This window comes from Lactuca sativa, chromosome 1 (assembly GCF_002870075.4).
Source record: "Lactuca sativa cultivar Salinas chromosome 1, Lsat_Salinas_v11, whole genome shotgun sequence".
Lineage (NCBI taxonomy): Eukaryota > Viridiplantae > Streptophyta > Magnoliopsida > Asterales > Asteraceae > Lactuca > Lactuca sativa.
Genome location: NC_056623.2, coordinates 49,984,545 through 50,012,137, shown reverse-complemented (window position 1 = coordinate 50,012,137; position 27,593 = coordinate 49,984,545). Strand labels below are relative to the sequence as shown.

The 27,593-nt window shown below is 34.4% G+C and overlaps 2 protein-coding genes across 2 annotated transcripts; both read right to left on the bottom strand.

The window, feature by feature from the left end:
- Positions 1–269: 269 nt before the first annotated feature.
- LOC111909201 (desiccation-related protein PCC13-62) lies at positions 270–2,398 on the bottom strand. Its single transcript, XM_023904983.3, has 3 exons — positions 2,079–2,398; positions 1,615–1,840; positions 270–716 (listed from the first exon to the last, which is right to left on the bottom strand). The coding sequence occupies exons 1-3, from the start codon at positions 2,396–2,398 to the stop codon at positions 312–314; spliced, it is 951 nt and encodes a 316-aa protein (XP_023760751.1). The 3' UTR covers positions 270–311.
- Positions 2,399–22,923: 20,525 nt separating this feature from the next.
- On the bottom strand, positions 22,924–24,754 carry LOC111909206 (desiccation-related protein PCC13-62). Its single transcript, XM_023904989.3, has 3 exons — positions 24,393–24,754; positions 24,080–24,305; positions 22,924–23,510 (listed from the first exon to the last, which is right to left on the bottom strand). Exons 1-3 carry the CDS (start codon positions 24,716–24,718, stop codon positions 23,118–23,120), a joined length of 945 nt encoding a protein of 314 aa, XP_023760757.1. The 5' UTR covers positions 24,719–24,754; the 3' UTR covers positions 22,924–23,117.
- Between the last annotated feature and the right edge of the window lie 2,839 nt (positions 24,755–27,593).

Below are 27,593 nucleotides of genomic sequence, written 5' to 3'. Positions count from 1 at the left end.
GACCGAGAGGAGTTTGGAGAATCAATTCGACTTCGTGCCTAGGAGCTTTACGCATGAGGCGATTCATCTTTTTGATGTTTTTCATGTTTAATGGATGTGTTGTCACTTTTCATTTCGATTTGTAAAGTGGATATATTATTTATATATTGTAATAATATTAATAACTTTTCATAAAAGGAATTCTTGCAATTGCACTGGCATTCAACGAAAGCTTGTTGTCACTTTAACTAGATAAAAGTCATATCAAAAACCAATTGTCTAGATTTTTCACTAGGATATATATAATGATCTTTTATGTTCCATTACAAACATTAAACAAGAGAAGGCAAATTATCTAACTTTTTTTTCTTCAAATAACTTTTAGCGATTAACCCATTACCACCTTTTGGGAAAAATCCTCCGGGAACTTGTTCTTTTCCACTTCCATACACAATACGAAGTATTTCTTTTGGTGTTCGACCAAATGCAAGTGAATTTGTATTGCCAGCTAAAACATTTCCAGTTAGCACCCCTCTACCAAGTAGGTACGTAGGGACAACAAGCCCTTCATCTTTTAGGCCAGCTCGCCCTAATTTGTTGCGTAGCTTTGAGATTTTATGAGTAAATTCTGCTACTGTAATACCATATGGTACCACTATTAGTGTTGCTCGTTCGTAAAGAAGAGTTCTAATAACTGCATCTTGACCTGATTCTACTCCCAAAAGACCGGCTACAAGCTGATAACAATTTAACATATTTATAAAACTTGTGTTATAAAACTATTTGGTTGATAAATAACATGTAACACATTTTAAAAGAATGTACAGTTACATATGACATAGATAGAGGATGTCTACCGTCTAATATTGCTAGTTTAAGATCTTATAGTATATTTGTGTTTTGGTATCTCTAAGCTTTTTTGGGTGTTTTTTTATGTAATAAAATAAAAAATGTTTATTGAACTAAATAATTTGTGTTTGATGAGTTGTATTCATTCTTATTTATTTGAAATACTTATAATTTATTTGAAAGTGCTTTTCATACCATGGAAACTAGTTTACACTTTTACCTTCAATTTTAACCCTAAAAAATATAAAAAATATAGGTATCTTTTTAGTCATTTTACATGTAAAATAACAATTTTTTAAATATTAAAAACATTTTATCAACTTATTAAATTCTAGTACTTTATATGTTAATTCAAATATTTTTTTACAACTTTGTTTTTTTTTTTGGAACGGTAAATAATTATTTTTTCTTCTCTGACAAGGATTGAACCCATGACCACCTATTTAGTTAAAAAAAAAGAGAAATTAAATATCCTCCTATGTTTATTCCTACAAATCCTCCTACCAAATTAAATAATGACATTTGTCATTTTAGTATACTTAAATATCTTTAAATTAGCATTAAATGTGACACATGTCCTCATTTAATTGAGTAGGAAGATTTGTAGGAACAAATAGTAGGAGGATATTTAATTTCTCTAAAAAAAAAAACATGACAGAGTTTTGATAGAAAAAATAAAAACATGAGTTTTTATTTAACTATCTCAAACACCCCCATAATATATGATATATCCATATGGTATCTTAAAAGACATAATATAAATATATGAGACATTAAATAATACACCTTTCTTGAAGTATTGCTTTTTAGTATTGGATTTGCTCCAACATAACCAGTGAGACCAACGTAAGGAATGATGTATGAGGCAAGCACATAATTGAGATCATTGGCATAAGGATTGAAAGGTGGGAATAAGTGTCTTCCAAATGCTTTGTTTATTACTTTTGCAAATGATTTTACACTTAAATCCAACAGTGGTCTTGAAAATCCAGGTACTGTGCTTTTAATGGCCCTGTATATGTGTACAAATATTTTAGAAACAAAAAGTTTAAATTAAAAAATTGAAAATATCACAAATATTATAGTAAAAAAATCTATCAATTTTTACAATTATCATCTTGCTGATTTTGCTACGATAATTATCCAATATCACAAATATTTGGTGTTGAAATGGTTCCTCTCATCCCAAAGAGTTAAAGTCAGAGACAATAATATAATTTATATGTAGATTAGAGAGTGTGTGAGAAGACCTTATGTGACCAACTTCTTGATATGCGAATTGCATGATTATATTTCTAACCAGAGGACTAAGATTAGCAATCCTTGCACCGATGGGTCGTGGTCCACCACCTGCAAGACCCGGTTGGATATGATCCAAACCCCTACCCATAGATCCATGTAAGAAGAACTCAGCCTCCAAATATTCCAAATTTAAAGAAAACTCTAAAAGTTCTCTATCTGTTCTAGGCAACATGGATTTTGCATTTTGGGTTACCGGAGCAAGGAGGAGGAGGAGAAGGAATACACTAGTTATCATTTGGCCAATTGTGGCTGAGGGTGGTGGTGCCATGAATTAATGATCGATTTTGTTTTTTATTATTGATCTTTCTTAAATTTAGCAATCATGTTTTCATGACTTTTTTTTTCAAGGTGTTGAAGTAATTTGTTAGACGTGATGCCATAAAATATGGACATGCAATTCAACACTCGATGGAAGCCTTGGAGGATTTGGTGTTGTTTTTACAATATAAATAGTCGAAATTAATCAAATATATAAGTTTGAATAGCTTTTTACTTGAGGCAGAATATTTATTTGACATAATTTTGTAGAATTTTATAGGATTCATGAAAATGAAGAACGGAGATAAATTTAAAAAATAAAAATAAAAAAATAGCTCATTATATAAACTTGTTAACGATTTTAGTAAATAAAGTACAAGTACCAAAATATCCTTTGGACTTACATGTGCACCATTTGTCCATAAATGTTTATTCGTATAGAATTTTTTTTTTCTTTTTTTGTTGCACGAGCATTGATTTGTTGGAAAAGAAAAACAAAATAGGTAAGCATGCAAAGTTAATGATACAATCAAAGTAGGTGGCTTCTATAATCATCCAGGGCGTCCCCCAACATGCGTGGTGTGAAGAAGCTTTCAGTATCATCGCAGGCAATTGGGGAACTGTGGTTATCCCTGAAGAATGTGCCACAGATTCGCCTAACCTGGCTTTTGGTCGGGTTGGTATTCTAACGACGCATCCTGGTCTCATTAGCACCTCAATTGCAATCCTTGTGGACGGAGTAAATTACGTCATCAATGTTACGGAAGATTTGTTTGAGTCCCTTAAGCTCAGCCCAGTTCTTGCATCCAATGACTATTCCCCGAATATGGCTTGGTGGAATGACGGTAACGGAGACCCTCTTATGCATTCCGATGATGGTGAATATTCAATGTCGGAGCTATCTCCGACGGAATCGGTCAGAAGCTTCCGATCGGAAGCTAGAGAGACGCATGTCAGTAACACCTCTCCAATCCCTGTGAAGTCGCCTCGTGTTCCCAATGCGGCAAAATCCTGGGGTGAAAACGAATTGCCGTCACGAAACCAAATAAGTCAAAAGTTAAACCAGGCTCATCCTCATTTGGATCAATCTAGGCGTTGGGCTAATTCTTCCCCAAGTAAAGAGCGGGCCAATACGGGGCCTAATAAAGTCCTAGATCTAAACTGTGCTCCATCTCACTCTAACTCCCCAAGTAAACCAATGAAGTCTGGTGAGGAAAACAGGTCGCCCAAAATGCCCCCACAATCAGGTCCCCAGAACGAATCCCTCGCTTCCTTTTCCGCCCCTCTCGCACCTCCCTCGCCCCGGATGGATGGCTCTCAGGCTAGGTCTTCGGCGTTTCAGCAATCCTTCCCCAAGTCTCAGACCCATCCGGCTGCCTCGCAGTCCACATCTATGGAAGTTGCTAAGACAATAGATATTGGGGAAAAAGTGGGATTCCAGATTAGAGGCAGGGAAGAACAGCTGAGGCAATTGATCAAGGCTCGTGGTGTGATTATCGTGGATCAATGAATATCTTTTCAAATAATATCCGTGGAATTGGGTGTGAGGTTAAAAGGGAATGGATAAAAAATTCACGTATTCAACATCATTCGGTCTTTGTCGGGTTGTAGGAAACGAAGTCGTATGAGGTTAAAGGAGGTCTCGATAAGTTTATTTGGGGTCCTGGGATTTTTCAAAGTGAAGTAGTCGATCCTATGGGTCTCTCTGGTGGAATCGTTTCCCTTTGGGATCCTTCTATATTTTGTGCAGTGGAATCAATTAAAGGAGTTGGCTTCCTATGTATAAAAGGGGTGTGGCTTAAATCCAAGAAGACTGTCTGTTTTGTAAATGTCTATGCTCCCCAGGATCTTAATGAAAAAAAGTTACTGTGGAACAAGCTCTTTGATCTTATTAATTCGGATTCAAATGTTTGTTGGATTGTCTTTGGAGACTTCAATGCTGTCCGTTTTCCTGAAAAGAGGTTGGGTTCTATTTTCTGCCCACAATGTGCTTATTACTTCAATAAGTTTATTTTTTTAGCTGGGTTGTTGGAAATAAAAATGGGTGGGCGCCGTTTTACATATATGAACTCTAAGGGGGATAAACACAGCAAGCTTGATAGGTATCTTGTTTCTCCAAATGTAGTCGACTCCTGGCCGCATCTAAATGTCACCACCCTACCTCGTGTCCATTCAGATCACTGTGCAATAATCTTATCCTCAAATCAGCTTGATTTTGGTCCATATCCTTTCCGGTTCTTTAACTCGTGGCTAAAAGACCCAAATCTGGAGATGATTATAAAGAATGTATGCAAGGTTGGTTAATTGGATCATATTCAACAAACTCCACAGAAACAAAAACTAAAATTCAACAAAGTAACCTTCAATCATAACGAAAAACAAAAAACATATAGTGTCGAAAAGTACACATAGCCTTAACTTGAAATATCAACCAAATCTTAACAAAGTTTAAATTTGGCGGTCGGAATTAGCTTTGTCGAAACTGAATTGTTGAATGTCACCCTTTTGGGTTTGCAATGTTGAACCAAAGGAGAAGTTTTAGAAAACACAAGTTTAGAGAAATATGTAATAGTAATGCCTTGAACATAGTAAATTCCATTACTCTTCCTCAAATCAGTTTTAATCACAACTCGAGAACCTTTTGTGATCTTTAAAACACTATCTCCACCTGGAAATTGTATGTAACGCCCCGATCCTCAGGTATTTCTTTATTATGAATTTCTGGATTAAGCTCTACTTGACGAGTTGGTCAACCTACTCGTCGAGTAGCAGCGGGGTCAGAATGCGTGTTTAGTGACCTACTCGGCGAGTCCACTATTGGGACTCGGCGAGTAGGAGCTGGCAGATGAAACCCTAAATCCCAGGGTTTGCGCCCTATTTAAAGGAGCCCCAGCCTCCTTTGGGTTTCCTTACAGTCTTTGAGAGCCCTTATAAACCCTAATTCGTGTGTGTGTGCCTTGGAGTGGTTTTGAAGTTTGGAAGAGAGGATTTTGGAGGAAGGGAGTTAAGAGTGCAAAGGAAATTGAAGCAAGAAAGGAGGGGGAAACGGGTTTTACCTCAGCTAGCATCTTTTGAAGGTATCAAAGTGCCATTCTTACTTCCTTTTCTATCCTCTTGTTGAGTTCTAGGGCTTTTTATGGATTTTCAAGTTGGGATGTTGAGCTATAGGCTAGATCTGAAGTTGTAACTTCAGATCTAGACCCTCCTTGGGTGCTAGAGTCATAAAGTTGCTGTATTGGTTGTAGATGAAGTTCCTCTTCGACTAGAAGCTCCATTAAGAACTTAAAATAGACTTTTAGAGCCCTTATAGCCATGCATGTACGTAAAGTTTGCAACTTTACGTGATAAGTATGCCCTAGAAGCTTGGATCTGTGATTTGGAGCCGCTGCATGGCTCAAAACAAATTTGTATGGAAAGAGGACTGAATGGACTCGGCGAGTCGCAAGGGTGACTCGGTGAGTCCCATGAAGATGGTCATTGAGCTCGGCGAGTTGGATGAACAACTCGGCGAGTCCGATGAAGATCGCCATAAAACTCGACGAGTTGAAGAACAACTCGGCGAGTCGGATGACTTTTCCCTTGGATAGACTTGCGTGTGTACCCGTCGAGTTGCAGGAGGGAAACTCGACGGGTGGCCCTTAAGGATCGATCGGGATTCGAAGGAACTCGATGAGTCACTCCGGTGGCTCGGCGAGTTGGAATGTGCTCCATGAACTCGGCGAGTGGCCGAGTGCACTCGGCGAGTAGAGGTCAACATGGGCTGTTGACCTTGACTGAGGACTCTGACCTTGATCAGGAAGTTCTAAGAGGTTATGGGGTGTCATAAGGGTAAGAACTTATGAGTATATTGTGCTATGGTTATAGGTGGTGGAGCCGGTGTCAAGTGATCCGATAGTTGGAGTTTGCATTTCTATCGACATCCGCGAGGTGAGTTATGCTCACTATATCTATAGGGTCTACGACACCAAGGCCGGCCCTTTATGAATTACATCCTGGGTTAGGATGGTTGCTTTGTTATTGCCATATTAGATTTCATCCTAATTTAGGATGGGTGTTATGTTATTGCTTTGCTGGAATTTATACTGTTAGGATGGTTGTTATACTAGAGATCAGTAGTTATGGTATACTGCATAAGATTCTGATCTATAGGATCGGAATCAGGATAGATAGTATGTTATGCTTTTATGATCCGTGAGGATTGGTTGGTTAGTGACCTGTTAGGTCGATACTCTAGCTATGAGTGAACTCCGTGATTGATGGTTAATGAGATAGATATGTTTGCTATGTGTACATGCCAGTATATGATAGTATGCGTACATGGGTAGTTGCTTGTTGGTTGGGTTGAGGTGGTCCTGCTTTGTGCAGAAGGCCAACACACCCTCTGAGCGGTCCGGGGAGACTGTAGGCCCACACGGCGGACCAGTCATGCCGAAGGCTCAGGATAGATTCAAATAGACTATAAGCCCAGTAGGGTGGACCAGTCCGGCCGATAGCCCAGTGTGTATGTTGTTTGATTGATCGTTATGGCTATGGTTCTGCCAGTGTGGTATTGGTATTTTGGCAGTAGCTCACTAAGCCCTCGGGCTTACAGTTTTCAGTTTATTGTTTCAGGTACTTCAGGAGAGCAAGGGAAGGCGAAGGTGTGACCGTACCGTTCCTCATCCTCATGATCTATTTTGGGACACTCTGATGATAAATGAATTGGAAATGTTTTGTAAAAACAATTACTATTTGACTCTTTTGTTAGTATTAAAAGTTTAAATTTGGCGTAAATTTTATGGGTGTTACATTGTAACCCTTATCGTCAAAGACGCTTAAGGATTTGAGATTTATCTTCATCGTAGGAATATATAGAACAATGTTTAAATTTCAAATCATGTCATAGAACATCATGAAATAGATAGTGCTAACACCTTCAATTTTGCATTGGGAACCATCAAAACCACAAACTGACGCGACATTGTGAATTGATTCAAACATTGCAAACCAATATTTGTGAGAGCATATGGGATAAGTACAATCTAAATCAAGAACCAATTCTCATTGACACCTTTGGAAACAACAATAAGAACTGCTCCTTTGGAATCATCGTTACGAGCATAGTTTGTAGAATCATCATTAACCACTGATTTGTTTGAAGCAATCATCTTTTATTTATTCACCATCATATAACATTCAGAAATCTTGTGATTATTTTGTTTCAAGATCATCAAGACGACAAGACTTATCTTTACCTCGTGATTTGGATAGAATAATTTTACCCTGAAAATCTCTTTCATTAGAATGGCCCCGAACATATAACGTTTCACCTTGCAAATTACTTGACTCGACATTAGAAACCATTTATTTTATATTTTCCTTGGCGTACAATAAACTTCATCCAAAGTAAGAGAATCATGAATATAAAGAATGGTATCATGTATATGTAAGAAAGTATAAACTCAAGATTTTCCCAACATCAACATTTCATTCACTATGAAACAGTTGGTTTACATCAAACAAATACAAAGGAAAATCTCACTACAATCACACTCATCTCTCAGATACACATTAGATCTAACAAAATAAACTGGTTCTTGTGGTATAAACCCTAATCTAGAGAGAACCAAGAGAAAGAGACGAACTGTGAAGAAAAATGAAGAAAATATCTATCGTATGTGCTGCAACCACTCATCCTTCACTATATATACTCGGATCAATATTAACTCACGGACTATCCATGAACCCAAACCGGGTTTAACAACCCGCGTGCTTTCTTACCCTGTACACTGAACATATACAAATACCAAACACAAATACATACCAAATATACAATAACAACTATATACTTAATGATAAATGATAAGTTTGTATATATATATAATATCTTTCAACACCCCCTCTCAAACTTATCATTTAGCAACATTATGAATTGAAAACAAATTTAAAAGACCTAATCTTTTTGATAAAAACTCATGTTGAAAACCAGTTAAAGATTTTGTCAAAATATCTGCATTTTGATTTGAAGAATCAATTTTCACTAATTTTAAAATACCATTTTCAATCTTTTCTCTAATAAAATGAACATCTATCTCAAAGTGTTTTGTTTTTTCATGAAAAACAGGATTCAATGCTAATTTAATAGCAGATTCATTATCACAAAAAAGTTTAACAGGAGTTAAATTTGAATAACCTAAATCACTTAAAATTTTCAAAATCCACAACACTTCACAAGTAACAGTACCTAAAGCACGATACTCAGACTCTGTTGAAGACCTAGATACTGTACTTTGTTTCTTACTTTTCCATGAAACAAGTGAACCACCCAAATATACTAAATATCCAGACACTGACCTTCTTGTTGTCAAGCATTTTGCCCAATCAACATCAACATAACCAACAACATCTAAATTATCATTTTTAGAAACAACAACACCTTTTCCTGGAGAATCTTTTAAATATCTCAATAACCTAAAAGCAACATTTAGATGTGATTTTCTTGGCTTATGCATAAACTGACTCAACAGTTGAACAACATAACTAATATCTGGTCTTGTTACTGTTAGATAAATCAACTTCCCTATTAATTTTTGAAATTCAGTAATATTACTTATTAAATCTGAATCATCATCACTGTACCTGTTAAAAACAAAATTAACTTCCAAAGGAGTTTTAACAGGTTTGCAACCTAACATTCCAAATTCATGTAAAAGCTCCAAACAATATTTTCTTTGATTTAAACAAATACCATTGTTAGTGGGTAATACTTCTATTCCCAAAAAATATTTCAACAAACCTAAATCTTTTATTCTAAATTTAGATTTAAGAAACATTTTAACATTCTCAATTTCTACATTGCTATTCCCTGTCAAAATTATATCATCCACATATACCAGCAAAACAACCACTGTGTTATCTTTTTTCCTAACAAATAACGAATAATCACATAAACTTTGAACAAAACCAAAATCAGATAAAGAAGAGCACAATTTCTCATTCCACTTTTGTGGAGCTTGTTTTAATCCATACAGTGACTTAATAAGTTTACAAACTCTAATATCGTTTTTTGTGTGATACCCTTCAGGAAGAGTCATGTAAACATCTTCAACTAAGTTACCATATAAAAATGCATTATTAACATCAAGTTGGAAAAGAGGCCAAGAATTATTTACAGCAACACATATAACAATTCTTACCGTAACAATCTTAGCAACAGGTGAAAAAGTCTCTTCATAATCTATTCCTTCCCTTTGGTTATATCCTTTAGCAACAAGTCTAGCTTTATATCTCTCAACCTCACCATTTGATTTATATTTAATTTTATATATCCAACGACAACCAATAGGTTTTCTATTTTTCGGAAGATCTACTATATCCCAAGTATGATTCCTATATAATGCTTCCATTTCCTCATTCATAGCTTTGATCCAATTAGGATCAGAAGAGGCTTCAGAATATGTTTTTGGCTCAAAAGTCTTATTCAAGTTTGACACAAAACACTTACTTTCATTAGTTAAACAAGAGTAATTTATAGATTTTTCCAAGCCATATTTATGAGAACTTTCAACAACAAAGTCATCAAATCTTGCTGGTAAACGAATATTTCTACCAGATCTAGTGATACCTAACAAGTGATCATCAGAAGGATTGTTTTGTCCTAAAATACCATCATCAGCCAATGTAGATGAACTGGGAACATCCTCATCAACCTGAGGCACACGTGCCTCGTCACTCTGGTTGCTGACCCCACTAACTGGGTTCTCATCCAGATCATGAACTGCTCCAGCACCATCAGATTGATGGGTTACTCCCAAATCATCTAAACTACAGTTTTCATGTAGAGAACTAGATAACATAGGCTCATCATAGGAAAATGGGTCACTTGGGTTATTCAGAAAATTAGACTTATCAACATTTGAAAAATTAAGCTTGAATGGAAACACTGACTCATAAAATTTCACATCCCTGGAAACAAAAACAAAATTTGTGTCAAGACTTAAAACTTTATATCCTTTTTGTTCCAAAGAATAACCAAGTAAAACACATTTATCTGCACGTTCAGAAAACTTATCCAAATTATTTAATTTTGTTGCAAAGCAGAGACACCCAAAAACACGAAGTTTTTCAAAACTGGGAATAGATTTATAAACAAGTTCATAAGGTGAGGCTCCATTCAACACAGAAGTTGGAGTTCTATTAATCAAAAAAACTGAAGTTAAAACCGCATCACCCCAGTAACATATAGGCAACCCTGACTGAAACAATAAAGACCTAGCAACATTCAGGATATGTCTATGCTTCCTCTCAACCACCCCATTTTGCTGAGGTGTGTAAACACATGATGTCTGATGAATAACACCTTTATTTTCAAGAAATGTTTTCATGTTATGATTTAAAAACTCAGAACCATTATCAGTCCTAACCTTTTTAATTTCAATACCAAACTGATTATGCAAAATATTAAAGAAAGCATTAACACATGAAAAAACTTCACTTTTAGATTTTAGCAAATAAATCCAAGTTGCCCTAGTGAAATCATCCACTATAGTAAGAAAAAACTTAAACCCTTCTGAAGTGATCACTCTATAAGGTCCCTAAACATCCAGATGAATAAGTTCACCTAAGCAAGAAGTTACATGTTGACTAGTTGGAAAGGAATTCCTTGTCTGTTTTGCTTTGTGACAAATATCACAAGGTGGCAAGGTATCATTCCCAAAATTAAGTTGAGACTTTAAAGAGTTTAAAGCTTGGTCAGAAGGATGACCAAGTCTATTATGCCATGTCAATTTAGAAATATAACACACAGCAACATTAGAACAAAAAAGATTACCTGAAGGTACACTATCAACATAATAGAGACCTCCAGATTCACTACCACTCCCCACCATCTCCTTTGAGTGTAAATCCTGAATTTTACAACTATGTTCATTAAACACAACCTCACATTTATTATCTTTACACACTTTATGAACAGACAAAAGATTTACATTAAACTCAGGAACTGCAAACACATCAAACATAGTTAAAGAATTTGAAATATTTAAGTTTCCAATTTTTTCAATTTTAGCACTGGTCCCATTTGGATGACTAACAAGAAGGTTAAGCTTAGACACATCTACTGTATCATACAAACGTGATTCTGATGCTATCATATGTTGATTGGCACCAGAATCAACAATCCATTTATTACTGTTAAAAGTTGAATTACAAACATTAAACAAGCAAGTACCTGCCATATTAGCATTGACAGATGCCTCCTCATTACTGTGTTTTTCACCAATTAGACCAAGAACCTTAGCATACTGGTATTTAGTAAGTTGATAAAACATAGACTCTTCTGATGCAGATGAACCAGTCCCAACAACAGAAGAATTTATATTGAAGTTTTTACCTTGACTATTCTGAATAGACTCACTTCTAGGTTTAAAATCTTTAGGATATCCAATCAATTTATAGCATTTTTCAACAGTGTGTCCTTTAATGCCACAATTTTTACACTGAACAATCTGTCCCTTATTTTTATTACCAGAAAACTTATTATTAAATTTACTATTGAAAGCACTTGTCTGATTTTTAGGAACAGATTGAGAATCACTAGAAAGAGATCCATTCTTTTGAAGAGACTCTTCACGAGAAATTATAGAAAAAGCAGTTTTGACACTAGGAAGTGGATCCATGAGTAGAATATGACTCTTAACTTGATTATATGATTCATCAAGACCAGTAAGGAATTACATGAGCTTTATCAGCTTAGAATGATCATTTAGTTTAACTGCAGCCTCACAAGTACATTCTGTAAGACTGATTAAACCATCAAATTCTTTCCATAAAGCATCCAGTTTATTAAAAAAATCAGACACAGTCATACCACTTTGTTTTAAAGAATTTATTCTTTGATGAATATTAAAAATTACAGACCCATCTGCTTTATTATAGGTTTCAAACAAATTTTCCCAAATTTCTTGTGCATTATCAGAATACACATGACTAGCATAAATTGAATCACTGATAGAAGATAATAACCAGGAACACACTACTGCATTAGCCCTTTCCCACTTAGTCTCTTTAGTTTTCTCAACCGAATTCTTTTTAAATGTACCATCAACAAACCCTAGTTTGTTTCTAGCCTTAAGGGCCCTAGTCATGGAACTTCTCCAAATACGAAAGTTTTCATTTCCAGTTAGTTTAACAGTAACAATAGTTGTAGTAGCATTATCAGATGGATGAACATAGAGAGGATCATCAAAATTAACTACATCATCCTTCCCACTCCCTTCAGGAGGATCATTAGGACCAGCCATAAAACAAACAGATAAGAACGAGCAATGAAAACACTAACAATCAGTCACTGTATGACGTCCAGATGGTCACCACGTATGTTGGGGCCCAAGACAATCAATACAGATCAGCCTGATATACAAGAAAAAGAAAGAAAAACTGCACAGAAATTTAACTGATACACTCAAAACATACAGATCTCCCAAATTTATTCTACTAAAGAGTTGAGAAAGGAACAAGGAAACGCTCACAGCGATCAGAAGGAGATTTACAGTTCAAAGTGACCGCTCACCTCCCTTAGGGTTGTTCTCTGTCAGAGTTATTTCAGATGAGTGTCCGTTCCCTGACAGAGTTACTTTGACCCTAAACACTGGGATTGAGTGAGCAGACCAGATGATGAGAAGTTTTTCTTGAAGTATAAACCACAGATCCGGAAGGATCGAACGACAACCACCAAATCTGCAAAGTAAAACTTACAATCGCAGTAACTTGATTCTAATAAGAGAGAAAAAAATATCGAGAGTTTCCAAGAGCCAATCGATTAACGAATGATCAAGAAACAATCGATTTCAAGTATTAAAGAAGGAACAACACCAAAATAGAAGAGGAATAGACTAACCTGTATGAATCTTCTGCAAATCAACAAGAACTTCAAATATCGTCACACAGAGTAGCTCTGATACCATGTAAGAAAGTATAAACTCAAGATTTTCCCAACATCAACATTTCATTCACTATGAAACAGTTGGTTTACATCAAACAAATACAAAGGAAAATCTCACTACAATCACACTCATCTCTCAGATACACATTAGATCTAACAAAATAAACTGGTTCTTGTGGTATAAACCCTAATCTAGAGAGAACCAAGAGAAAGAGACGAACTGTGAAGAAAAATGAAGAAAAATATCTATCGTATGTGCTGCAACCACTCATCCTTCACTATATATACTCGGATCAATATTAACTCACGGACTATCCATGAACCCAAACCGGGTTTAACAACCCGCGTGCTTTCTTACCCTGTACACTGAACATATACAAATACCAAACACAAATACATACCAAATATACAATAACAACTATATACTTAATGATAAATGATAAGTTTGTATATATATATAATATCTTTCAACAGTATATTTGAATATGATGACGGAAAAGAACATAAGATGATCAATCTATGATCCTCCTCGTCATACTTGATTTCCAATGTAGTCATATTATAAATAATATCTTTGAACTCGAATATGTTGGTAAGCAAGTCTCTACATTATTGAAGTTTATGTAAGGAAAAAACTTTTGACTTATCTTCATCTTACTCATGATATATTTCTTCATGCATACTGATTCAAGTTTTGAGCAAACCATAGCCGCAATTCTTTCATTAAATACTTTGTAACACCCGCAGATTCGGGCTAATCAATTAAGATTTAACAAGCGTTATAAAATGATATTTTGATAGAATATTATTTAACTAAAAAAAATCCGTTTGTAGCGAATAATTTATTAAAAAAAATAAATAAGCTTAACACAAAAGCAGAAAAAGAAATAATAATAACCTGGTCTGGATCAAGGCAGTGGATTGTGAATCCACCATGCGCGGGTTCAATTCCCATCGTTCGCCCAAATTGAATTTAATTTATTTTTTTTAATAAATTATTCGCTACAAACGGATTTTTTTTAGTGAACGTGTCACAACTTCCTCCTATTTTTTTTGTGATCCCCATGCTTCATTAGCCCATACTGCTCCTGAAAGAATACCTATGGTTAAAAATATAAATCCTAGGCTAATCACGCGATAACTCCAATAATCTAATTGTTGAATCAATTGGGCCTTGTAATAATTCTTAGCAGACAAAAAGTAATTTTTAAAAAAAATATTGTTTCTTTCATTCTTGTATTGGATTTCACCAAATGAAAAAGACTCATTTAATTTTAAGAAATTATTACTTTTATAACTATAAAAAATCTTTCTAAATGTAATGACTAGAAGTGCTACTGATAATAAGGATCCACAAAGAAGAGCCGCATAGCTCAATATCATCATACTTACATGCATTATTAACCACTCCGATTGTAGAGCAGGTACTATTAAACAAAGTTATAGTATATGTGATAAATATTCCGTACATATAAAGAACGTTGAAATCCGACTTCATATGAAAAAGTTATACTTTTTCGAAGTTTCGTGATTAAACCGGCACAACTTTGCGTATCGAAGAAAGTGATTTTTTGATAAATTAATTTTTAATCTAAGTGATCTAAATGAAAGTCGCAGTACTCATTAAACCGAGAGCGTGCATATACAGAACATCTAACTCTGACTTCGTGAGAGGAAGTTATGATTTTTCGAAGTTTCAGCGCAACAATGCGGACACAAAAATTGAAATTTTAATCGGTTGATTGTTAGTTGAAACAGTCTAAATGAGAATTGAAGATTATGTGAATATTGTAACGCCTGTGTTTCTGGGCTTGTCATTAATGTTGGTATAATAGTCTAGGTTAATCTTTGTAACCCGTTTTGAAATAATAGAATTGTATTATTTGAGTATTATGTGTTTTGTGCTTAATTGCTTAATTATGTGATTTGATTAATTAAGAATAAAAATAATCGTCAAAATTTAAGTGTAAAATAAATTTGATATCTTTACATGAAGTTGTAATGGCCGAAACGAGGTTTCCGAATATATATAGAACGCCCAAATTTGACTTCGTATGAGGAAGTTATGATTTTCTGAAGTTTCGACTTAGCGGTATGCAGCCCGAATACTCGATTTGAGATCGAGCGGTTTTTAGCCGAAACAATCTAAACGAGAATCGAAGATCTCGTTAGTGGTAGCGAAGCGATAAAAAGTTAGGCGAGAACGGACGCCGGATGAAGAAGTTATGAATTTATAACGATGTTTTTCTGTCCCGGCCTACTAAAAATAAATAATAAAAATAAATTCAAAATTATCCGACGGAGTCTAAACGAAAGTTGTAGAGCGTAGTCTCACCTACGCGTGGATATAAACAACGTCGAAAACGGAGTTCGTATGAAGAAGATATGAATTTTTGAAGTTTATTAAATAATTAAAATATATAAATTTAATCTTTAATTCGGATGTATATCCGAAGGAATCACTGATCTGATCCGAAGTACGCCCAGCGTACTAGTGTATGCCCAACGTACCCCGATGCATGCACCGCCTCGGACTCGAGTGCTCCGATGACGCATGCAGTGACGATCCGAGGCGTACGCCCCGCGTACGGCTGTACGCCCAGCGTACTGCGAGGCTTCCACCTCCTATAAATAGGATGCGAGGGTTCCAGGCTTATTTGCTCATTTCTCCTCCTTTTTGTGCCAAAGCTTTGCGTGTAAACCCCCGAAGCCATCCCGACGCCCTGGATCTCGTATCCAAGTTAAGAAGGAAGTTTCACGCTCCCGAGACCCCGAGACGTGCGATTCCCGAGCCGAAGCTCTACCCGCGAGAAGTTCGATTTTTGTGGAGATCTTCCAGATCTGCCGAAGAATACTACTTCTGCAAGTCGTAGTGCTGTCGGATCATCTTCTGATCAAGTGAGTGTGTAGTTATTTTCTTCTAACGCATAATTATGAAGTATTTTATACGAAATACGTGTTATGTGTATAATTTTGTTGTTATGTGTGTGAATGTATATTCACTCTCTTCTATCTCATAGATATGATCTATTTTCTATGAAATACGTGTTATGTGGGTGTGCCTCATCTGTTATGTGGAATATGTATTGAATGAAAATGCTATACAGGTTTTAAAGTATGTGTAAAAATATATATTTTTATCTACTAATATGTTGGGTAGAACATGGGTAGATAGTTGATGTGTGATAAACAGATAAGAGGCCTCGATGTTGTTGTTGTTGATCTAGTTATTCAGCGGAGTATGGATAACGACCACAGACTCTTTCTAGACAGTCCAGTGGAATGCTAGCAGGTTCATAACCTGTAGGTGTTGTGAATGATGTATTCACCGGTGTACTCTATCCCCCTCATGGTTGCCTTTAGAACATCTATTGTTGAGGAAACCCCTTAGCAGTAATGTCCGTCTCGATGAAAATCCTAGATTAGGTCCCTTGAGATAGATGTTGTTTTAGGGACGTAAAGTGAGGATAACGGGAATGGGTAATCGGGTTATCGTTGGTTGGTGAATTTAAATATAATTATTTATTGTGGGTTGAAAACCCTATATGCTCACCAGGCTCCCAAGCCTGACCCGCTCAGTTTTATTTGTATTACAGGAAGTGGCGCAAGGGCATAAGACGGATGAATCATCGAGTTATTTTGTTTACAAGTCTGTATATGTATATATTTGTTGAATGACTTGTAATGTTATCGTTTATGCTTTATGGTCTGTATCGGAACATGACATCCCGAGTTTTGATTATATAATGAAAATGCATCTCTTGATGAAATGCTTTGATAAATATTATTTTGGCATATTTTGTTTTGGGAATAAATTCCGCAACTCTTTTAAATCAAAAGGATTTACTCTGAAATTATTTTAAAAAACATAAATGAAACCGGTCTTTTCTGGCCGTGATTTTGGGGATGTCACAAATATGAACCCGTCGATATAAAGAAAATCAATAACGGAGTTCATATGAAGAAGTGATGAATTTCGCACGGACTTTAACAGTCTAAAACGGTCTAAATATGATTTTTTGTTAGAGCAAAAATTAGATGTTGAGACCTTAATGAATGTTGTAGAGCTCATCGAGAGGATTCTAAGGATACAAAGAACGTCGAAAACGGAGCTCGAATGCAAAAGTTAGATAATTGAATGCTATATGTGCCAAGACTTTTATCAAGCTAGTGCATAGTTACTTTCCTCCAGTTTACGATCTATCAAGTAAAGAACAACTTGGTAGGATCATGATGAACCGTAAGATAGAACCTAGTGACACGTGTTGCGTAAAAATCCCTATAACAATACTGTCAAGAACGATGACTATGATGACCCTTAGGGTAGATTCTTAGGGAAGAATAAAGGAGAAAAGGGGGATGAGTAATCGGGTTAATTGTTTGATAACTAAACATATTAACTATATTACTGTGGGTTGAAAACGTTATGTACTCACCAGATTTCCCAATCTGACTCACTTAGCTTCTTTGTATCACAGGTAGCAGTATAAAGATTCATGAATGATAAGAGATTCAAGGAGATGTAGATTGATAATCTAAGATACTATAAGGTTTGTTTATGATTATCTTTTGTATCAGTTATGACATTCCAAACTTTTAAAAATCAACGAAAAACATTTCTTCAGAAATACTTTTACGAGACCAAATTCCGCATTTATAAATAAACTTTGTTTTAATTAAGCATAAATAAAAAGTTTTAAAATGGTCGTAAAAATGTGGATATCACATACTTTTTGGAGAATATTATTGTGGAGATGTAACCGTATTTATGCCAAGAATTTACGATCTTTTTTTTAATCGGGGTCCAAAACAAATATAAAGTGAACATCTAGTGCAACGATCCAAAAACAAAATGATATAGTCCTGGACTCAACTCAACACCACAAGCCCATGGAAGATCCGTTGACCATAACTGGGTCGAAAGCTGCTGTCAAGATAAAAGCTCCAGGTGGGTCAAAATGAATTAGTCAATCACATTAAGCACATGTTAAATTAGTTAGTGGAAGAAGTAGTTTTTCCAACATGCATGATCTCCTTTCCATCACCCATGTTCTCTAATAAAGTGCATTTAGTTTAGGTAGCATTTTCTTATTTAAGTCTTGTAATTTCATTTGGGAAAAAAACGTGCATAAAATTGTTCCAAGTATATTGTGTGTTCTTCTTCACTCTATCTTCTTGGAGGCTAACCCACTTAAGGGCATATAATTTGGTGCTTTCATTCCCCATCTCCCAACCTTGCCTCCCCGGAAAGATACGACAATCGACATCCCTCCTAAACCAGAAAACAAACCCAATGAGAATCCACTAGACCACATTCAAGCACTTTTTCATCTTGCCACCACCACTAACACCCAACATGACACCCTCACCATAAACATCGCAAATCATCACCACCCAACATACCTACCAAACCCACCTCCATCGTCACCGCTGCCGATCAACCACAACCCCCGACCACCGAAAATTCATCTCCTGACATTTGACAGATCCAACCCCCTTGATTGGCTCTTTTAAGCCACCAATTACTTTGACTATTACTCCATTCAACCCACCCAACATCTCCTGTTAGCTCAATTCTACTTTACCGTTGATGCCTTAAGTTGGTACAAATACTTAGCCAACAACAACCTTCTCACTTCGTGGCCTGAGTTTTCCCATGCTCTTGAACTCTACTTTGGTCCATCGTCTTTTGAGAACCACCAAGCTGCTTTGTTCAAACTCTAGCAAACCACCACAGTCACCGAGTATGTCGCGAATTTCGAACGGTTAAGTAATATGGTCGTTGGGTTGCAACCAGAAGCATTGCTAAACTGCTTTATTTCTAGTTTACGACCAACTATCCAAAATGAGTTATCTATCCTTAAACCCACTTCCTTTACCCAAGCAGTCAGCTTAGCAAAACTCTTGGAAGAAAAATTCACCGCCTCCGCTTCCCCTGTTGCTATCAACCACGTCGAGTCCCTCCAATCACCAACCCTTTTACTGACCCCCACCAAGGGCTCCTCCGTCTTGGTACCTGCTTCCACCGTTATCACTTCTGCCCAACCAACTACCTCTACACCACTGCTCACCGCTCGCCTGTCTGTCACTTGATCAGCTACAACAAAGTCGCCCTATCAGGCTTTTTTTTCGTTGCCTCGAACGCTACACACTGGGACACCGTTTGCAATCCCCCCAATTTTTACTCATTGTGGACAATACACCACACCTTCCAACAGATTCCACCTTACCATTGCTAACCGACAATCCCACTGTTCCACATTTTATTTCTATTTCACCGACTGTTTTTTTCGGGATGACTATCGCAACCTCTATGAAACTAACCGATCTTATTAAGGACCGCCCGGTTAGCATTCTTGTCGACTCTGACAATGCCCATAACCTAATTCAGACAAACATCGCCTCCTTGCTCAACTTAACATTCCAACCAACGCCTCCATTCCCGATGCTCGTCGGAAACGGTGAACCACTACATTGCCACGGGTATTGCCCTCACGTTCCAGTCACCTTGGATCGAACCTCATTCCCGGTACCGCTTTTTCTTTTCGCCTTCACTGGATGTGAACTTATTTTGGGTTATGCTTGGCTCTGCTCTTTAGGCCCTATTAGGGTGGATTTCTCGGTTCCCTCTTTATCCTTCCGGTTTAACAATCAACAAGTTACTATACGCGGGCTTCATCCACCGGCCAACATGACCTTAACTACAGGTGTTACCATCTCCGACCTTGAGGACAAGGTCCCGTCTTAAGGGGAGGGCATTGATACAGTCCGGGACTCAACTCAACACCATAAGCCCATAGAAGATCCATTGACCACAACTGGGCCGAAAGCTGCTGTCGAGATAAAAGCTCCAGGAGGGTCAAAAGGAATTAGTCAATCACATTAAGCACATGTTAAACTAGTTAGTGGAAGAAGTAGTTTTCCCAACATGCATTATCTCCTTTCCATCACTCATGTTTTATAATAAAGTGCATTTAGTTTATGTAGCATTTTCTTATTTAAGTCTTGTAATTTCATTTGGGAAAAAAAACATGCAAAAAATTCTTTTTCACTCTATCTTCTTGGAGGCTAACCCACTTAAAGGTCATATCACAAAAGTTCATACTTGATAGTAGCAAAAAAAATACGGTTTGGAAAAACAATTTTGAGATTGATGTAGTCAGTTTATTTGGCTTGAAAAGTGAAATTTAGAAAAGAAAACCGATGGCTGAAGAAAAACCTTTAAAATAAAAGAACAACTGTGTATGGCCTTTTATCGCTGGAAAAAACTTCAAGAAAAAAAAATTGATTTTATTGGCAAAAAAGAAGAAAGGAAACAAAATCGATTATAGCTCTATAACGACTTAAATAAATGGGCTAATATATAACTTATAGGCTTAAAAATTGATTATATTGGGCTGGTAAGATTGTTTATCTAGAGTTATATATCAGTCCAATTTCGAAAAGCCTCGTCGTATTTCTTAAAAGACAAAATTACAAAATAGTCCCTGTGGTTTCCAAAAAGTATCAAAGTTAGTCCCTGCTAATTTTTTTTGATGTAAATGGCCCTTGTGGTTTTCAAAACTTGCACAGATGACCCTTTTTACTAACGCCGTTAGTTTTTAGCCATTAGAGACTGAATTCGTAAGAGTATTTTCGTCTTTTCAAGTATAAAGGGACTGGATTTGCAACTTTAGTTAAACCACAGGGACCATTTTTGTAATTTGTCTTAAAATGAAAAGTATGAAAGAAAATGAGGGATCATTTTTGTAATTTGTCTTAAAATAAAAAATACCAAAGAAAATGAAAGAGAATGAGGGAAGAAGAATTCGAAATTGGGACACCTCCCCCTCTTCCTTTTCAACCAAAACTCTAGCCAACTAGGGTAGAGTGAAACTTGTTTTATATTTCTGAAAAATAATGTATATTATCTAAAACCTTAAATACATTAATAAAAAAAACATATTTTTATAAAAAAAACTTTTTTAAATTAAACAAAATATATTTTTAGCGTATTGTAAAAAAAAAAAAAATTTTAGAAACAATTTACTTTTTTTTACGTATTTGTTTTTTATAAAATATTTTTTATGTATATAAAAAAAATATTTTTTTCATATAATATGTTATTATATTCCTATGATCCTAAAGCATATTTTTACGTTTTCATATAAAAATATGTTTTTTTTTATTTTACGTAGAAATAAAAAAGCTTTTTTTTACGTATTTATTTTATGTAAATTATGTTTTTTTTATATATTTAAAAGAATATGTTTTTGTATAAAATATTATTAGATTGTTATAATCCGAAAATATATATTTTTATCTTATGTTAACGTCTTTAGTTGGTTTGCAATTATTTTTTTACGTAAAAACATTAAGAACAAAATAACATTTCGTAAATATGTGTTTTTGTATAATATTTCATCTTAAATATATGTGTAACGTTTATAATATGTTGTCTTAAATAAGCTAAATATGATATCTTAAATAATTATTTATACGAAATGTGTTGTTGTATAATATGTTTTTATGTGTTTTCATAAAAATATGTTATCTTAAATATATTGTTTAAAATACGTTTTACGATAGAAACATTAACCTGATAAAATATCATACAAAAACACATTTTTACGTTATGTTAACGTTTTTAGTTTGTTTTACGTAGAAAATATAAGTCGTTTTGATTTGATCCTAAAACATTTTTTTACGTTATGTTATCACGTGCTTAATGTTTTTACGTAAAAACTTTTAATACGAAAAATGTATTTTTTAAATATATAAAAAATCATATTTTCCATAAATAAATACGTTAAAAAATCTTTGTTTTCTATGTAAAGAAAAAAAAACATATTTTTATAAAAACGTAAAAATATGTTTTAAGATCATAGCAATGTAATAATATATCATACGAAAATGTATTTTTTTAAAATACATAAAAAAATTACGAAAGACAAATAAGTAAAAAAAAAAAAGTAAATTGTTTGTAAAATATATTTTGTTTACAATGCTAAAAATATATTTTGTTTAATTAAAAAAAAAGTTTTTTTGTAAAAATATGTATTTTTTATTAATATATTTGCGATTTTTTGGTAATATATATTAATTTTCGGGAAAATAAAATAAGTTTGACTCTAGCTTAGTTGGCTAAAGTTTTGATTGAAAAATGAGAGGGATAGAAGGTCCTAAGTTCGAATACTCCTTCCCTTATTTTCTATCACTCTTATCATTTTAAAACGAATTACAAAAATAGTCCCGGTGGTCTATGAATACCCACAAGGGCCATTTGTATCAAAAAAAAAAAAAATTAGCAGGATTAACTTTGTTACTTTTGACAAATCATAGGACTATTTTTGTAATTTTGTATTCTTAGAAAAAAATGATTATCCTGAGTTAACTCCTTGAGTTTATTAATTTGTAGATAAAATTATGTTATATATTATTGATTTATTATGCAAAAAGAAAGCCTAAGTTCTTAATTGACTTAACGACTTTTGAACCAAAACCACCTATGGATCTCTCTGCTCTTAATAAATTCTTCATTGATACCAATTTACGATATATATGATTTTTCTTCAAATAGTAAAAGTACCATTTGAAGGTCTTGTTGATCAAACCCAATTATTAATTTCCATTAATGTAGTTGAAATATTTTCATAAAAAGAACTGTAGCAATCTCATTGACATCCAACAATAAAACTATTATCATTCACACCAAATTACAAATATCAATACCAATGCCCTAGTAGCAGGCCCACCATTACATTGTATGTTTCATTACATGTTATATATGCTTCATCACAAATATCAATTAATAAAGAATCCAAGCGAATCATTCTTTAAAATATGCTCCATACTTCAAATATTTTCGAGCAATAGTCCCATTAGCACCACGAGGATAAAATCCACCGGGATAATGTTCATTTCCATTTTCATAAACAATACGAAGAATTTGCCTTGGTGTGCGACTATATGACAATGAATTTTTATCGCCAGACAAAATGTTTCCCATTATCCTCCCTTCAGCCCCTAAGTAACGTGGGACAATAAGGCCTTCGTCTCTTATGCCAGTATGACCTAATTTGTTTCGAAGCTCTGAGATTCTGTTAGTGAATTCTGCTACTGTGTAGTTATATGGGATCACCTTTTCTGTCTTTCGTTCGTAAAGAAGACTTCTAATAACTGCATCTTGACCTGCTTCGATACCCAAAAGACCGGCAACAAGCTGGTAATAATTTTTCCAATTGTTAAAAAAAAAAAAAAACAATTTTTTATTAATACATGCATATGCATATTTTGTTTATTTGAAGTACTTTAAGTAATAGAGTTGTTTTGGTAAAAGTAAAGAGACGTAACATTTTTTCATTAAGATGTACAAATACAAACGCACTTCCTAGAGAACATCTTACTCTTACAAGTAATAAATCAGGTTGTAGACTATTAGTTGACAAAGCATAAAAAATATTTGAAAAGTAATAAAATAATTTTTAAGGTGCAATATTATTTTGAATTGTAGAATCTCTTTAGTCTTTTGTCCATTGACCTTATTGTTGGTATTACGATCACAGATTTCAAATGTCTCTAGTGACGTTTCCGGGGGTCGATATGGACTATGTGCATGGTCATGTTTAGGCCACATTTCAAAATATATAAAGATCTCATGTGTCTTGAAACGTAGCACAATTATCCTCATCGTATGAAACAAGTTAATATTCGTATTCGTTATTATTATTTACTAACCCTACATATTATCTTATAATAATATACAAAAGTGGAAGACAGAAAATAGTATACCTTTTTTGCAATGGGACTTAGGAGATATGGATTTGCACCTACATAACCTGTAAGGCCGACATAAGGGATAACGTAGGACGCGAGCAAATAATTAATATCGTTGGCATATGGATCAAAAGGTGGATATAAAGGCTCTCCAAATGCATTGTTCATTACATTTGCAAATGCTGCTTCACTTAAATTCAGCAATGGCCTTGGAAATCCAAGAATCGTGCTTTTTATAGCCCTGTGTATAATGCGTATGTATAAAATATTTTAGAAACATCTCAAATACCCATAAACCTCTAATAAAAGAAGGGTTACAAGGATGAACCTGACATGACCAACTTCTTGATAACCAAATTGGGTGATTATGTCTCTAATTAAAGCACTTAGATTGGCTTGTTTTACACCGATCGGTGGTGGCCCACCACCAGTAAGATTCGGTTGGATTTGATCCAAACCCCTACCCAAAGATCCAAATAAGAAGAATTCACATTCCAAGTATTCTAAATTTAAGGGAAACTCTAAAAGTTTTGTATCAGATTTAGGCAATTTGAAATTTGCATGTGAGGTGGTGGACTCCAAAAGGATGAGGAGTATTATGGTTATGATCATCTGGCCGCTAGTGGCAAAGATGGCGGAGGAGGATGTCACCATGGAATATTGAGAAGGGTTTTTGCTTCGTTGTCTCGAATTTAGCAAGTATCTGGTTTGATAATTTATAATATGCATGTTTTCATTTTATAGGGGTCGAAATTATGTGGTTAGGAAATTATGAAATTTAGCAAAAGAAAAAATGTGAATGGACATTTAATGATCGGCTAATTAAGGGTGTGTAGTGCTACTTGAAATGGAAATATCTTGTTTTGCTAGAATCTATTATTTCGTCCCAAACACGTAACAATTTTGTGAAATCTGATTGAGTAGTGTTCACTTATGTTTGTCTCGGTTTTTTTAAGATATGGTGATATTATCAGGGATAGACCCATGATAACAAATATTTATTTAAAACAATTACAAAAAAATGTTGGTTTTAACTATTTGATTTTGATATTTATTTTTAATTTTTTAAACAGTTAAAAAATATTTATATAAAAAAACAAAGCTAGCAAGATGCTAAAAAACATTTACATTTACATTAGAATGACATTCATTCAATTTTGGATCCAATCAATCCATTTAATAGCAAGTTTATTGTTTATAAACACAAATCATTCAAACAAATAACCAAAAATACGTTTAACTTATCAAGCAGATAATTAGATTTTGACATTTATTTAACCGAAATAACACTAATAAAATAATGGATCGGTATGGTCCTTGTGGTGATTGCATATAACAACGATAAGTGCACGTTAGTTGAAACAAACGATGAATAAATATTTAGATAGGCTATAAAACGACTTTGAATTTAAAAAAATAAAAAATAAAAAATAAAAAATAACATTACACATAAATTCAACCTTATGAAAGCAGGATTGATCAAAGTAGACTTGTCCAAAAAGGTTCACATGTAGTTCCCTTAAAGAAATAAAATGGTTTTAAATATGAAAATGCATTTAATTTAACCACTACCAAAAAAACGTTTAACCCTAACTTCTAAGAACTTCGTACCAACATGACAAATATATTCTAGACGCGCATGGACGAGTTAAATGACATTTGCAAAATTATTTATTATTTAAGGAAACAAAAAAATGATTTCATTTGGTGTTTATGTTGCTGATTTTAATGTCACTTTAGATGGTTAGAGAGTGCATACATGTATAAAATTAATTTTCATTAAAAACACACCAAATGCTAGTCCATTGTAGCGGTTCTATTGACCAAATCAATGGGCAGGGTCAAGGGAAAACGCCCATATAGGTTCACAGCAAATTTTTGAAACCTGAATAGAATTTCAGACTATAAATACATTGAAAAAACGAATTAGAAGGTGAAAGATTTGTATGGAGGGTGGATTTAACTAAGGAAAATTTTGCTAATGCATAACCTTTTAGGGATTCCAGAGTCTTCTAAACTATAGAATTGAAACGCTAACTCAACATGAAATAAACATGTTTAGGTAAGAACTTTCAACATGTTTAATCAAACGAGTTAACACGACATGACAAAAAATTAAAAAATAATGTTAGAGTTGAGAATTTTAACTCGAAAATGACATGTTTCTAAAAATGCAAGTTTTTTTTTTTAATTACTTAAATAATTGGACAACCCCAAATCCAAAATTAGATATAAAAGAAAACTATGGATTGAGTCGCTTTGTAATAAGAAAATGACTTACTGATTAGGTAAATATACTCCACAGTCTTACGATGTCACTCCCTCCTCCTTATGACTTCCCCCTTCCACCTTTTAACTAATACTCTTTTTTTCATTTTTTTCTTTATGTCCTTCAAACTCCTACTTTTTCAACATGTTTAGGGTTTCAACCCGTTATGACGTAATATATTTACAAGGTATAAATCGTAACCTGCTAACCTGACACAAACTTTGACACAAAAATAAATGGGTAGACATGACATAACACGCTAATTAAACAGGTCGAGTTAGGATCAAACTCTCTTAACTCGTTTAATGTTTCAACTTAAGATGAAGCTTATAGAGTACACCAAGTTTGTCAGGTCTAGTCTAAACTCCTTAAACTTTCCAAAAGGTGGCTTCCACAAGGGGGCTTCCTGACACATTTAGACTTTCTAAAGGTTGGATAAATTCTTGAAAATAAGTTAAGTACACTTCAAAGAGAGAGTTATAAAGTGGGTAATTTCATTGAACTCAAGACATATCTAAAATGTGAAATGTTGTAACGATTTTGTAACTTTCGAAAACTATTTACTATTTTCCAAAAAAAATGACATTATCATTCTTATCCATCTAGGGGTTATGCAGGTATAGATACTTATGATATACCAAAATTTTGGTGTCCAACGAATTTGAGTTTTCCATATATTTAATCTAGCATGTTGCTTCATTTTAGTTATAGAAACTAGAAGTGTCATCTTATGGATTAACTTAAAATCGATTTTAGGAGATGTAACATCCCAAAAATTCAAATTCAAATTTTCATTTTAGCATAAGATAAAACCATTCATTCCCATCCTATCAAAGATAATCAAACTATATAAAATGTGATATCATAAAAACATCAAAGTATAGAAAATGTGATCTCATCAAAAACATCAGAGTAAAATATAAATAGATAGCGCAAAATCTCTGGAGGATGCGATGCAATCATGTCCGACTCTTCCCTTTATTATCAGAAGTACATCAAACATTTAAACTTAAATCGTAAGCACAAAGCTTAGTTAGTTTCCTAAGATACCACATACAACACAAGTAATGAGCCCCACCCTGGTTAATGGACCTCATATAATTGAATAATAGGCCCTACCCTAAGTATTGGACCCCGTCCTGAACAATGGACCCCACCCAACATAGCATAACAACGGGTCCTACCCAACAAGCATATAAACATAATAGAAAGAAAGTATATAAACAGACTAGAAAGAGTCACAATGAAAACAAGCATACA

What these genes read in the sequence shown, in the direction of transcription:
- LOC111909201 (XM_023904983.3), bottom strand. Translation starts at nt 2,398, where the DNA reads ATGGCACCACCACCCTCAGCCACAATTGGCCAAATGATAACTAGTGTA. An exon ending in CAAGAAGTTGGTCACATAAG is followed by an intron (nt 1,841 to 2,078) that starts GTCTTCTCACAC and finishes ACACATATACAG; the next exon opens with GGCCATTAAAAGCACAGTAC. An exon ending in AAAGCAATACTTCAAGAAAG is followed by an intron (nt 717 to 1,614) that starts GTGTATTATTTA and finishes AATTGTTATCAG; the next exon opens with CTTGTAGCCGGTCTTTTGGG.
- LOC111909206 (XM_023904989.3), bottom strand. Translation starts at nt 24,718, where the DNA reads ATGGTGACATCCTCCTCCGCCATCTTTGCCACTAGCGGCCAGATGATC. An exon ending in CAAGAAGTTGGTCATGTCAG is followed by an intron (nt 24,306 to 24,392) that starts GTTCATCCTTGT and finishes CATTATACACAG; the next exon opens with GGCTATAAAAAGCACGATTC. An exon ending in TAAGTCCCATTGCAAAAAAG is followed by an intron (nt 23,511 to 24,079) that starts GTATACTATTTT and finishes AATTATTACCAG; the next exon opens with CTTGTTGCCGGTCTTTTGGG.